Genomic DNA, 15,119 nt, shown 5'->3' with positions numbered 1-15,119 from the left:
TCGAAGAAGAAAAATAGTTTAAAAATATATTTTAAATTCTCATAAATATAACTATTAAACTTTAATGTTCCATTTTTTTCTTGCTAGTTTTATCTTTTATAAATTTTACAACACTTCTCATCATGTAATAATATTATTGATATAAGGGATAGTTATTTATATTTTTTAAAATTCTGACTTTGAGTATAAATTATGTTGGTAGAAAAATATTCAGCATGTGTTTACGATTCTTAACGCGGATTAATATTTTTTTACTACGAATATTTACCAGCAAGACAGTAGTAAAAAAAATTATATTTAATAATAATATAATGTTATCTGCGTATGAAAAAAACAAAAAGCAGAAGAATCAAAGGACATTTCAGATTTGAGAAACAGGAACAGCTGCTCCTCCTAAGTCCTAAATTTAACTTGTTTCCACAGAACAAACATCTCCGCATTCACACAATACTCACAAATCCCATTGCATTATCACCTTCCTCAATCACAAAAAAGCCTTTCTTATTTCTTATTCTCCGCTTGCAATCACCAACACAGCAAAGATGAATAACAGGAACACGAAAAAGGCAAAGCTTATTATTAAGGAAGAGGAAGATGAGACACGTGGCGGAAGCGTGTACTTAGACGACAACGTTTTGTCCGAGGTGCTTCGGCACGTGGACGCGCGGTCGTTGGCGATGGCTGGGTGCGTGAGCAAGCAGTGGCAGAAGATGGCGCGTGACGAGAGGCTCTGGGAACTGATCTGCACGAAGCAGTGGGTAAACACAGGGTGTGCTGAGCAACAGCTACGATCGCTGATCCTCGCCCTCGGAGGCTTCCGTCGCCTCCACGCGCTCTACCTCTGGCCTCTCTCCAAGCCCCACGCGCCTCCCAAACCTCTTTGGGGCAAGGACGAGGTCCACCTCTCCCTCTCCCTCCTCTCTATTCGTTACTTCGAGAAGATGAATAATTTCCTTAGCACCAAAAAAAACACATGACTTTGTCTGTCTCTGGCGGCAAATTTTAATTTGGTTAGTTTTTTTAGAAATGTCAAAATCTTGCTTTCCTTTTCCTTCACGTTTTCCCAATTATTGAGGCAATCTTATATTCCTTTTATTTGTTTTTGCTTTTTTGGCATTGTTTCAGGTTTGGCCTTTTTGTGCGATATTTTATTTTCGGTTTTATTAGCTATTGAATGCAATTGAGCTAAGCTGGTTGTGTAAATTGAGAAATTAATGAATTGTCCAATATGGACGTAGCATTATAGTTTGAAAAAGAAAATTCTTAGGTTGATTAATTTTACTATACCGTATGAAATCCCTGTGTGATACAATGTTTAATGAATTGAATTGAATTGAATTGGTTATTTTGTGTGGTTTGCAAAATAGTTTAGCGCTTGGATATTATGTGGTTGGAAAGACTAAAAAGAGATATTTATTAGTTTTTTCGTTTCAAAATAATTGCTATATTGATTTATTTTATATACAGCACTGAAAAATAATAAATAAATAAGAATAATAATTTTATATTATTAATAATCGTTAATATTATAGAAATATAAATAAAAAATAGTTAATATCACGTTTAAAAGTTAAATGGACAATTATTTTAAAATAATTTTTTTCTTATATAATAATTATAATGGAACGAACGAATTGAATTATTCTCTAGGGAAGGGGAATAAGAATTGGGAGTGGGAATGGAATTAATGAGATTGAGAAGGGATGGGGTTGTTCATTGCTGTGATTTTGTGACGGATAGAAGGGGACAAAAGCAAAGGGCTTTGTTGTAATAAATGTCTGGGTCTGCCTAAGTTTTTCTGGCATTATTGTCGAATGGGTCCTGCAAAAGCCATTTTTTTTTTCTCAAGGCACGAGGTTTGTCGCATCTGTGCGCACTATTCTGTGTTCCGTATGCTGAACTATCTTTCGGCTCTGGGTTTGTGAAGAACATTGACCGTTTTGGACGAATACCAAGTTTTTCTTCTTTTACTCTTTCCATTTTTCTCTGATTTTTTTTTAAGGACGCCAACACCATACAGTTTTTCTGATTAACCCATTTTAGCGCTAATTACTAATGAACTGTTTATGTTTGATTTAGATAGCAATGAAGACAATGATGAGTGAAATATTTTTCAAAATTATTTTACATGAAAAAAATTGCTTTTATTTAATTGCGTAAAAAGCGGGGGGAAAACATATGTATAAATTGAGATAAATATTTTAAATAATAAGATATAATAAAAACATGGATTTTGAGAAAAATATTTTAAATAATGAATAAGATATAATAGAAACATGGATTTTGTCTTTATATTCTTCTCTCCTTTATTTTTCATCCAATTTCATATGAAATATACACTGAACGTGTTTGGTTTCATTGCATGAAGTATTATAATTAATTTTTCTCCCATCAAATGTGATTTTAGAAAAGATACATATATTTTTACTGTTAGATAAAATTAATTTTTGCTCTAGATCTTAATTTAACTACAAGTGACAAAAACTAAATAAAGTTTATCGATAAAAATTATCTAAACATAAATTAATTCACGTGAAAAGCAATTTTAACCAAAAAAAATTCAAAATCAATTTGTAAAGGTTCACCCAACACACACTGAACTCCCAGACGCTGAAACAAATGTTCTTCCAACATAAAAAAACAAACAAAGCATACAAAGTATTACAACTCAAAAAAATTTGTGTTCTTGATTTCAAAAACTTGTGTATGATTTTTTATGGCCTAATCTGCTCAATCGTGTAAGAACCAATTGAAGGAAATGGCTAATAGCAATTTGTACTTTAACAGAGGAATGAAAGAAAATGTTGTTTTTGGAGAGAAAGAGAGATTAATAAGAGTGTAGTGTATTATTAAAAAAATCTCTATATCAAGTGTTACAACACAATTCCTTTTATACAAATCAAAAGTATGAGGTGTGACTTCCTTGGTTCGTGCATATGCTTGCTAGTTACTCCTACTACAAAGCTAAGGTCAAGTCTTGAATTGCAAAGGTACCTTAGTGAGCCAATGAGTTGCTTGTAGTGGGTAGGATTCACCCTTTCTTCATCTTCAGTGTCTTCCTTCCTAAAGTTTAATTCAAAAGGAGTAATTGTGTGATTGTAGTCCATCATTTTGAACCACTTTAGCATATAAGTGGTATACTTCCTTTGATGCATAAGGATTCCCTTATCAGTGTACAAAAATTCCAAGCCAAGGAAATATGTCAATATCCCAAGGTCAGTCATTTCAAACTTGTTCTTCATCAACTCCTTGAATCTTCCAACCCCACTTGGAGTCACTTCCACTCACCAATAGGTCATCTACATAAAGGCAAATCAGTACTCAATTTGATTCAAACTCTTCCTTGTAGTACACTCCATATTCAATTGGGCACTGTTTGAATCCATGCTTGATCAGAAATGAATTGATTTTCTGATTCCAACATCTAGGTGCTTGCTTTAGGCCATATATAGCCTTATTTAGCTTGAAGACTAGCTTCTCTTTCCTTTTTATTTCAAACCCAGGTAGTTGAGTAACATATACATCTTCATTAAGAGATCCATTCAGGAAAGCAGATTTCACATCTAAGTGATACACAAACCAATTTCTTTTGCTAGCTAGAGCCATAGATAGTCTGATTGTTTCAATTCTGGCCACCGGTGCAAAAACTTCTTTGTAATCTATTCTAGCCTTTAGCAGAAATCCTTTAGCCACTAACCTGGCTTTGTGCCTGACCACTAATCCATTCGAGTTTAGTTTGAGCTAGAAGATCCAATTCACCTCAATTGGTTTCTTCTTTGGAGGTAATTCTGTCAGTTCCCATGTATGATTCTTCTCTATTGATTGTAGCTCTTCAATCATAGTTTGTTTCCAGGTTTGTTCTCTAGTAGCTTCTTTGAAGTCTACAAGTTCAATATCAGCAAGTAAAGCAAAGTGAATTAGATCACCATCATCTATCACAACATTATCAGGAAGCATTTCAAACTGATCAAATCTGGTTGACATGTGCCTATCTCTCAAATCAGGAAGCACTTTAAGAGGTCCTATTTGGATAAGTTCTTCCATACACACTAGGACAAGAAAATAAAATTTGAAGATTATATGCACAAGCTAGTTTTAGCTTATGGAAGAAGCTTATTTTATTTTGTTTCTTGTTGTTTTATTCCCTTGTAAGCACTTATGAGAAACTTATCCAAACAGAATCTAAGGATAGACTTTCTCACATTCAAAATCCCTACATGTTTTTTTCTTCCATCTGAGCACAATTGAATAGTTACAACATGAATGTCTAATTTGATTCATTTCATTGCAAAAGACTATTCCATCACGTTATCCTAATGTACATAAGACATTAGAAAGTAGCAGAACATCAATTTTTATTTTTCTATATAAATTGGATAGTACAATCTTACTCATACGGTCACTTGATTTCAAAAACAGGTTTCAGTGGTTCCTATTGGAAGCACAAGTTTCAGCAATACCGCTTGGATAACGGAAGCAGGAAGTTATTCCGAAGCAAAAAACTAAGTGTCTATAGTGCTTCACATTGGTAAAGAGTAGCGAAACACCATACTTTTTACAACAATCTATGACATCCTGGTCTCTGATACTCCCACCTGGTTCTGTAATAACACTGATCCTGCTGTCACATGCTTTTTCCACAGCATCTTCCATGCTGTTTATAAATTAAGTTACATCCTTGTTAAAGAAAATAAACAAAAAAGAAAAGGCAATCTATCTCTTTATCTAATATCTTTCTAATTTGCTTCCATTATAGATTATTTAACAATTTATCATATTATTTCCTTATAGTTTGATAAGAACTGAAAATGTTTATTTCCTTACAACAGGAAAAATCCTCTAGCACAAACATTCAGTAACATAAAGATGAAAAGAAAGAAAGATATTAAGGGACTGCAATAAACAATCTCCACCCTGGCCAAAGGCCACCACCATCTTTACCCTGAAAACTTCCCCTCTCCACAGCTTCTCACAGGACACTACACCCTCCCTATATAAACATTCTGCTTTCTACCTGCTAGAAATCTCTCCATTTACACACCACCAGCTGTCTATTTGGTTATGCTAAGGAGCAGTTTAAGGTAATGAGTGTTAATTCTTGTAACATTTGTAAATATCACAGAAAGTCTGACCTCATAGTCTAGGTAGCTCAGACTTGTAGGGCTAGTATAGGTAGCGCGGGAAGAAGAAAACGTAAATTCAGGATTTTGAAAAAAAAAAAAAAAAAAGTGGACGAAAGCACGTGCAATTGGACGCACAAGCACCCGTGCGAAATGTGAAAAGCTAAGAGCAAGAGGAAGAATTCTGAAAGAAAGAAGACCAAAAAGGTGAAACGCAAAACCAAAAGGAAAATTGATTATTTTATTGATAAAAATTCGAGAAAGCGTAACGTGTGCACAAGTGGTAGTTCTTTTGTTACTAAGAAGATATAGATTACTACTGTTTAACAGGAAAAAGCACTATTTGATTGATTATCATCCTTTACTTCTGTTCTGAGGTTCTGTACAGTGCCAAAATTATTACCTATTTTTTACCCTTAAGTAAAGGGAAATTAAACTTAAAATTTAAAGTTAACTACAAAATAAAATAAAAAATTGAAAAAAAAAAACACCGTTTCCCATTCTCGGTTCTCACTTTTCTCCTACTCTTGTGATTCATCATCATTCTTGTGCCAGTTGGCTTGATTCGAATCTCGAAACGACACCGTTTTCTTTTTCTTCACTCGATGTTGCTAATTCCCATGCGCTTCACCACCGCGTTCCCAATCGCTTCGGTTTGCATTCTGAACCCATTCTTCTGTTCTTCCATCCCTGACATGTAACTCCTCACTTCCTTTTTTATCATCTCTTGCATCACTCTCAAGAACTCCGCGTTGAACATTTGCTTCCCTCGCTCCTCCACCGTCTCCGCCGGCAGTGGCAGTGGCGGCGGCGGCGGAGACACTGGTTGAGGTACAGTGAACCCAGGGAGAGACAAACTAAGTGACGTGGCTGGATCGGGAGCGGAAGAAGCAGTTTCCATGAGATTGGGCATGTAATGGGCCGAAGGTGAGGGGTTTGACAGAGCGGGAAGGCCCGGATCGCTCAAATCGGAGACTGATGGGCTGGCAGGGTTCAAGTGGGCCGGGCCGACGCTGTTGGATCTTTTAAGAGGCTGACGATGCGTGACGACGTCGTCGTCACTAACGGCGGAGGATTTTCTCTTGAGAGTGGAATTCCAGTGGTTTTTGACGGCGTTATCGGTGCGGCCGTTGAGCAGGCGAGCTATGGTGGCCCACTTGTTGCCGAACTTGGCGTGGGCCATGATGATGGCCTCGTCCTCCTCCTGCGAGAAGGGGCGATGGGCCACCTGCGGCGAGAGCTGGTTGCACCACCGTAAGCGGCACGATTTCCCGGATCTCCCCGGAATGGACTTGCTTATCACCGACCAGTTTCGAGGCCCGTGGGCCTGAACCAGCGCCCGCAGGGCCTCGTCCTCTTCTGGGCTCCATGGACCCTTCACCCTATCCATTTCTCTGCTTTTTCCCGATGATGATACCATCAATAACAATAACAAAATAGTATCATTAAAAAATAAAAATTGTGAGAGAGGGAGGAGGAGGAAGAAGAAGAAGTGAGCGAGGTGTGTTGTTTTGTGGTTTGGTTATGACTCTGAGAATGAGGAGTGGGGAGAGAAATAAAAAAAATGTGAAAGGCGATAAGGATGACTGGATGGACCGGTGGATGTGACCGGTTGGCGAAGCAGTTACTTACTAGCATACAGCTGGCAAACCAACACGCGTGGGAGTTGGAGGCTCTTGACGGTTACACGTAAGATCACGCAAACGGTGCTGTGTTAGTTATTATTATCGATAAAGCAGTAACTAATTAACTAATCCTCTTCCGCTGGTTGCTATAATTAAACTCCATTAGATTAGATAGTATTAAATTAAAATTATTATGATATGTTTTCTATTATTAGTATTTTTTTCATTTTTATTTTATTTTTTTAATTTTAGTATCGTTAAGTTGACTTTTTCTAATTTTGATGCTTTTGTAAGTTTTTTTTTTAATCTTTGTTGTTTTTAGTGCTTCAAAAATTTTAATTTTTTATTTTTAGTTCATAAAAATTTATGTTTATAAGAATCAAAATTAAAAAAAATATATAAATTTACAGACATAAAAATAAACAAAATATCCTATAAGATCAAATTTTAACAAATACAAACTTAAAAAACTAAAATAAAAAAAATGAATTTATAAAATTTGAAAATACAAAAAACATTAACTTACCTATCCGAAAAAAAAAAACATATTCAAATCTTAAGAAAGAAGGCAACCAATAGCTAAGAGAATCCACGCATCCATTAACGAATATCTCCTCTTTATTGACTATGACAGTTAGTTGAACCGTTGCTGAATCTAATCTTATCTTTAATTAAATCCGAGACAAGAACGGTAACTCCATTTTCCAGCAGTACCTTGATAATAATAAAAAAAACTAATGAATGAATTTTAAAACCATATGGTACTACTAAGTACTAAGGAGTACTACTAAGAAACGAAGGAGAGAAAATAAATAGACATAGGGAACAGAGTAGACATCTAGATTGGTTTGTTCACTTATTGCATAAAAAATTATACGGGTTGATTTAGATTAAATAACCTCCTAGAGTTATACACTAAACAGGAAATATTTTTTATTATTCAGTCATTGTTTCTATTTTTAAAGTATATATGATTAGTTTTAAAAGATAAATACATACCAATTTAGGTTCTAAAAAATTATTAATGATTGTTTAGTTTTTTAAAATAAATGAAGTTAGTTCGTTTTTTTCGGTGATCAGATCAAATTTTTACTTTTAAAACTCGACGGTTTTTGCTGGAAGATAACTACTTATAGTTACAGATGAAATCTAAAATTAAACATTAAGTTAATTGGCCGCTTTTAGATTTCTTTTGTGTTAAAATACAATAAGAAATCGTTAATATTAATGCCTAAGACTGATTTTCATTATTAAAAGTCGGAAAATTGTTAAGAAATAGTTATTATACTTTCCCCTTTGAGATGTATTGGATTTTTTTATTAATTTTAATTGTTTAAAATTAACCCTGAAGGTTGATATTTTGTATGTTCAAAAGGAAATATGAAATGCTTAATCATTATTAACTCAAATTTATTTAGGCTGATTAACTTATGTAAGTCTATCTACCAAAAAAAAACTTATGTAAGCCTCACTTTTTGTTAAACGGGTGTAATTCATAATTGTAACATCTAATAAATTTCGGGTAATAAATAAAAGTATGTGTATTAAGAGCATGTTGCTAATTAACATTCACACACAAAATAGAGCATATTGCTAACCAATAAAGCTCAAAATAATTAAATAGTTGAGTTTTCAAACATGCAGATTAGTGTTTAATTAATAATTACGTAGACAGAAAAGCTTTGTTGAAAGAGATAAAATTTATTTCAACGAGCTTTGTATTAGTGAAAAGATTATAGTCTTTAATTATTGGCTGGAAATACCTTAAATAACACAAAAGAATGTATAACTATTAGTTAGAGAAAACAATTTTCTCATAAGAAACAATTCTTATTTAATAATTAGTCTTATAAATGTTTATTAGATTTGCAAATTTGAAAGAAAGCAATAAATGTCAGAGGTTTAAAATATGTTCTTTGTTAGCTTAAGGGAAATGATATCGTACCTTGTAGTTTTAAAAGATGAGTTGATTTTTGTATGGTGGTGTTCTGTGTTCATTAATGGTTGAGTGTTTACCTACAAAAATTTCAATGTCTAAGTCAGGGATGTTACGTACAAGAGCTTCAATGTCCTGGTCAGTATATATCGAAGTTAAGAGATAGTATATAAAATAATAATGACCTTTCTCAAATTAATCCAAAGTATTTATGCATGATTTGTTGACCTTATTCAAAGTATTTAATCAAAGTTACACGGATTGAAATTTGAATGTAAGTTTGTTACCCCCGCGAGTGCAAACTCTTTATGGTAGGTGATTGAATTTGTTTAAAGATTAACACCTAATGGAATCATTAATCAATTATAGATTCCAACATAGGCTCAGTATTTCCTAAATAAAAAATTTAGTTATCATTCATGTTTGGATTCCAGTCAAATATTTTAAAAGCATCACAAAATTCTAAATTGTGCGAACGTAAGATGATAAAAAGGAATTATCCTTATTTATCAAATGTGACTAGAGCCAAGGTCTCATACTCAACTATTATACTATGATCAATCTATTATTCTTTAATGTTAGTCAATCTCAATAAAACGATATCTCACCAAATGGCATATAGCTCTTCATGCATTAAGTCTTGCGGCTCAATGCTTTGGGGTGAGTCGATCCTCCACATATATAATTGTCTCCAAAAGTATATAATTATAATAGTAATTTTTTTTTTGCAAAATTACAAATTTGATCCTCTAATTGTCTCCTATTTTAATTTTAATCCCTCTTTTATATTCAGGCACATAATTTTTTGTCTCCACCTCAGATTTGGACGTTGATCATTAAAAATGAAAGTTGACTGTCATGTATTACGTTTTAATTTGTTTTTATACAGATATATCATTTTAAAAAAAATTACATTTATAAACCAAATGATTTCTTCATCCCCTCCGACATCGTTGGTGGCGTGGTGCCTAACCAGATAGGCTTCATACCATAGCAGAAATGTGTAACAACAGAAAACAACAAGGTAAGTAGCACCCAATCTCATTCCCTTTGCAAGCTCAGTTTTGTAGCCAATCTTTTGTGCGATCCTCAAGGCTATTGAATAAGACTGCAATGCTCTGAACTTCCCAACAAAGGCTAACACTACCCGGATTTGCGCAACCGTCTACAATGCACAAACAATGAGATAGGTAATGCAATGCCAATTCAAATAAAATGCAATTAACAAAGTTTCTTAACTTTGTTATACTCTAAAGTCTCACATGTTCCACAACGTTGCCAGCTTGAGAAAGAGCTTCCTAGCTCTTGCCAGAGAGCTTAGCCAAGGTGGCAGTGTGAATGCCTCAAATCACAACTATCATAAGGACAACAACAAGAGTCCCCAAAGCCAATTGCCACACAACAATGAAACCCACAACAAAGCCAGAAAAAAAGATGGACATGTAGTGAATGAAATTCCCCAACTGCAAAAGAACCATAAAAAAAATGAAAATTGTGAAAAACTAGTCCAAATCTAGTAACAGAAAAAAAAAAAAAGAACTTATTGAATATGGTATTGCTCTTTCTCACCAATGGCATTCTAGACCATGACAACAATGGTATTGATGGCGAAAACCACGTCGGATGTCTGAACCTCGGTGTCAAAGAACCGAATGTCCCGAGTCAACGTAGCCTCCAGAACCTAGGTGTCGGAGGGGATGAAGTAATTTTCTTTAAAATGACGCATCCATATACGGACGAATTAGAACGTAACACGTGATAATCAATATTCGTTTGTAACGGTCAACGTCCAAATTCGGACTGGAGGACAAAAATGGCGTGATTGGATATAAAAGGGGATTAAATCTATGAATAAATTTAAAGGAGAACTAAAATCAAAATTAAAAACAACTAAGGGATCAAATTTACAATTTTACCTTTTTTTTTTTAATACAAAGTACATAAGAATTGTAAAAAATATTCATACTAGTATGTATTAAGTAATTCTTTAAGGAAATGTCTCTTTGACATAAGATTTTATTCATATTTATTTACCACTTAAAAATTAAAAACTATTAAATATTACTTAGTTTTTATTAATATTTTACACATTTATCATAATATAATAATGATAATAAAATTATCTTGAGAAATTAAAATTAATTTTTAACATACATAAAATACTAATATACTTTTTAATCTGTATATTATCTTCTTAAACTCACAAATAAAACAGGAAGAAGAAGAAAAAAAAACAGAAGTACTAGTGTAAATACCAACTTGTCTTGAGGATATGGTCCTTTGACTCCTTTCAGGTTTGAGAACTAGGAAGGAACCCACCGAGAAAGTCAGAAGCATTTTCCGTAGTAGGGAATGGATCTATAAAGGAACCCTCAATAATTTAATGATTATATTTTGAGTAGTAGTTTAAATGTTTTTAATTACTGATCATTTTAAGTATAATTTTTATAATTATTATTATAAAAAATTATAAACTTAAGATTCATATTAATTTAAAATTGAATCATAATATACAAAATTTCACATCATCGGTAATTCTAACTAAATTTTTTTATTCTATTGTTTTCATTTTTCAAAGAATATAAATTCTTGTTTTTCTCATTAAAATTAGATAAATTATTATGTCTCTCATTTGATTTCTCGTTGTAACAAAAAACAATTTAAGTATTTTATAATTCTTTTCATTTTTCATACAGTTCCTCTGTTACGTTTTTATTAATTCTATAAATCAAACATTACTTTTTTATTTTCATATATTTTTACATATTAACAACAAGTTTTAAGAATGGAAGATTAAATAAAAAATTCGTAATATTCAAAAATTTCGTTTTATTTAATTTTTTAAAGTTGTACTAAAATGAATTAAAAATTATGTTAAAAACAAGTTACTAAAAGAGAAGACATTTCTAAAAACATGTAACAAGAAAGAGAGAGAAAGGTAAGCCATGAGCTGTCTTAGAAAAGGACAAGTTGAACTGTTGAAGTAGCACAATCTGGGGATGAACGCTACTAATATCCTGTCACTAAAATCCAGCCTGTCATAACCCAAAAGTCACACTCCTAACACCCTTCTTCCCCCACATTACCCTCACTTTGCAGTTCTTGTTTTATTAACCTTTAAAATTATGTGGATTTCTTAAATTTATCTAGGAACATGTAAGCATTATATTACGGGTTTTTTTTCATTATAAAAAATATTAATATTATATATATTAGACTAAATGTTTTTTGAAAATAACCATTAAATAATTTTTCATTTTTTGAATTTGTTATATATTACTCCTCTAGAATCATTTATCAACAACAAAAATTATTTTTTTCCCTTAAATATAAGTAAAATTTAACTAATTTTATCTTATTTAATAATTTTTTTAAAAATATTTTTTATTTAATAAGGTTAAAGATTTTTTTATGCTTGGTATCAAATTTTAGTGAAAGGTAGTTTAGAAGAAGAAATATTTTTGTTTTTGAAATTAATATAATTTAATGAAATTTATTTATTTTTAATAAGTGAGACAGGAGAAAGTGCGTGTTGGAGTAAATATAATAGCTTTCTCAAACAAAATTTTATTTATAACCTTTTATCACGATCCATAAACAAATAATGAAAAGCTCTTTCCCTAATTAAAATGATTAGATTTTGCTAGGTCAATAATGAAATATTTTTACTGATGTAATTTTTTGCTCTAAATAATTAACGTAAAAGATATTTGTTTTCTTTATAAAATATGGGGTGGAGGCTCGAAATGATGGCATGGGGATTGCTAAGTGCATCTTCCCATCTTCTCCTGCAGTTGTGGTGTATGTTGATGGCAGTCGTGTTAGGGTTATGTGGCTCGTCGGGGGTGACAAATCAAAGCTGCTAGTGATTTAGTACATGTTTTAGTGAGTCTTCTTAAAATTTATTTTAAATCAAATTGATTTTGTGAATTTAATTTGATTAAAATTGATTTAAAAATGATATGATTTATATTTGGATGCTTTCATTATAAGATAATTTAAGACAGAAACTATTCAAAGTTATCTCAGTTTGAAATTAATTTTAAGGTTTTTGAAAAATGAAATGAAACATTTAAAATATATTTAAAATCATTTCCAATCCAAAATCAATTATCTAACTAGATACACACTTATTTTGGCCTTAATTTAGCCTGGGAGAGAGGTTCCCTTAAATGTACATAGTCTTACCATTAATGAAATAACCGTTGAGAAAAAGTTGAAAGAAAGAAATTAGAAAAATAGAATAAGAAGACAAAACTACAAAAAAAAAAAACATATATTAAAAGGGAAACAATTAAAGAATTAATAATCCTTTTTAAGAAAATCATGGAAAAATATATTAATAATATTAAAAATTTTAATTTTTCAATCATAAATTTTAAAGTGGTCATAATAAGATAGTAGGTCTTCTTTTATCGTATACCATACACACACGATTAAAAAACAAAAGCAATAACAGCTGTCCATGATAATACATTATACATGCATATTGAATAAGCAACAAAGCCATATAGGATACAATTAATTTGGCCGTGCGATATGAGTGGTAATGGGGTATTATGAGAGTATATACATAAAATAATTAGAAATTTTGTGTAAACAATTTAATTAAATATTTATTTAATAAGTGTTTATATAAATTGTTTTTATAATTGAAAAATGAATAGGATACAATTAATTTTATATAAGAGTCGTCAGCATATATCTCTTATAATATGTGCTTTGAAAAAGAGATCAAATCGATCGATGTAATTGGGGAATACCTTGACCGTAATTTTTGAAGAAATGTTCCATTTATACGTAGCAAAAGAAAAATTACCAGGAGGTATAATCGGCGCGTAGGCAATAATGTGCGTGAGCACGAATTATGACATTGACTATGAGTCATGCATGTTTTGTGGAGCACGAATTAGTGATTTTATTTTCATTTTGTTCCTTACAAATTTGTTTTTTAAAATATATTTGTTTTATTTTTTATTATTAAAACATTTTAGATAGTATTTTTATGTTATTTAAAGTATTTTTCATTGTTAAGAACATTATTTAAAACGCTTTAAGAATAAAAAACAAAAATAACGTATTTTGTAAAAATAAAATTAAAAAAATTACAAAAATAATATTAAATTACAAGAAAAAAAAAAGTATTTAAGGAAAAAAGAAACTCAACTTGTAACCTTTAAAATGTTGTTATCCACCGAAAGAGAAAAAATAATAATAACATTAAAGTGTTGAAGTATTTAAATAAAATAAAATCTGAAGTGGACATTTTTTTCAAAGCGAAACAGCTGCATGTGACTTACCCTCACAATTTTTTGCGATTAATTTCTCACGTGCCACAAACCATTTCATTTTTTAAAACATAAATAAATAAATCATACAGAGAACTTGGATTGGATGCGTACGTACATCCTTTGCCCGTACTATTTTTGTGTCCAACTAACTCATCCTATGATCTGATCGTCCCCTTCATCGGACTTCAAACAAATCGTGCGTATCACGTGATTTTGACTTTTCTACAGTACAAATTAGAATTTTTAAGTTTTTTTTTTATTTGTGACGATGGATTATAGTATCAAAGGCTTAGGCATCTTTATTTAATTAAATGAATTAAATTTTTTTAACAATTTTTTAATTTGAAAAGTAAGGATATTATTTTCCTAGTTTTTTTTTTAAAATAAAGAAGTATTTAACAGTATACTTTCTTACACGTTATCTTTGTTATAGTTAAAATTTAGAAGAAATTGGAAATAATGATTGAGATTCTTAACTAAAAAGTATCATTATATTTTTTTTATGATTTTTAATTAATATTTTTAAAATTGAAATAATAAAAACACTAATGTAAGATTTAATGGTTCAAACGTTGAATTGATTTTAAATTTTTTAATATTATATAGTATTTTAAGCAATAAAATTATAAAAATAAGATCTAAACAATTATTAATTAGTATAAAGGATTAAATTATATGTTTCATAAGATAAAAATTAGTAATAGTTGAGAAAATAGTTGATATTTGTGTGAAATATTTAAGAATGTATTTTTTATCTTAAAAAAATAAAAAATTATAAAAGGTTGATTCTACACTTATTTTGGTTGGTTTTATACCGGTATATTTGATTCTTGACCATTTTCTATCGATTTTGAAATGCTATGCTTTTTTTGAGTTTCCACATCATTCATTTGATTGATTTCCAGTTCGATTGGTTAAATTGATATGTCCAATTTTAACTAAATTTTCATCATTAAAAAATATGTCCAAAAATGTGTTAATAAGTATAAGTATGATAAATAAACCTAAGTCTATAAGTACTTGTCCAACTCCAACCTATTTTAGTAGGTAAGATTTTTCTTAGACTTTGTTTGATTGGCATGAAAGAAAAAAGTTTGAAAGTAAAAAAAAAAAAAATACCCTTTGTTTGGTTGACATGAAAGAAAAA

The 15,119-nt window shown here is 31.1% G+C and overlaps 2 protein-coding genes across 2 annotated transcripts; one reads left to right on the top strand and one right to left on the bottom strand.

Moving 5' to 3' along the window:
• Positions 1–336: 336 nt before the first annotated feature.
• Positions 337–1,281, top strand: LOC114384465 (F-box protein GID2-like). The gene is made up of 2 exons (XM_028344135.1): positions 337–1,010; positions 1,126–1,281. Exon 1 carries the CDS (start codon positions 543–545, stop codon positions 975–977), a length of 435 nt encoding a protein of 144 aa, XP_028199936.1. The 5' UTR covers positions 337–542; the 3' UTR covers positions 978–1,010; positions 1,126–1,281.
• A 4,054-nt stretch (positions 1,282–5,335) lies between these two features.
• LOC114385297 (transcription factor MYB44-like) lies at positions 5,336–6,659 on the bottom strand. Its single transcript, XM_028345309.1, has one exon. The coding sequence runs from the start codon at positions 6,538–6,540 to the stop codon at positions 5,719–5,721; it is 822 nt and encodes a 273-aa protein (XP_028201110.1). The 5' UTR covers positions 6,541–6,659; the 3' UTR covers positions 5,336–5,718.
• Between the last annotated feature and the right edge of the window lie 8,460 nt (positions 6,660–15,119).

The sequence above is a fragment of the Glycine soja genome, chromosome 14, assembly GCF_004193775.1.
Source record: "Glycine soja cultivar W05 chromosome 14, ASM419377v2, whole genome shotgun sequence".
NCBI lineage: Eukaryota > Viridiplantae > Streptophyta > Magnoliopsida > Fabales > Fabaceae > Glycine > Glycine soja.
This window is presented reverse-complemented; position numbering and strand designations above follow the sequence as displayed.

Bases quoted from the DNA above. Each gene is read 5' to 3' on its own strand.
- LOC114384465 (XM_028344135.1), top strand. From the start codon at position 543: ATGAATAACAGGAACACGAAAAAGGCAAAGCTTATTATTAAGGAAGAG.
- LOC114385297 (XM_028345309.1), bottom strand. From the start codon at position 6,540: ATGGTATCATCATCGGGAAAAAGCAGAGAAATGGATAGGGTGAAGGGT.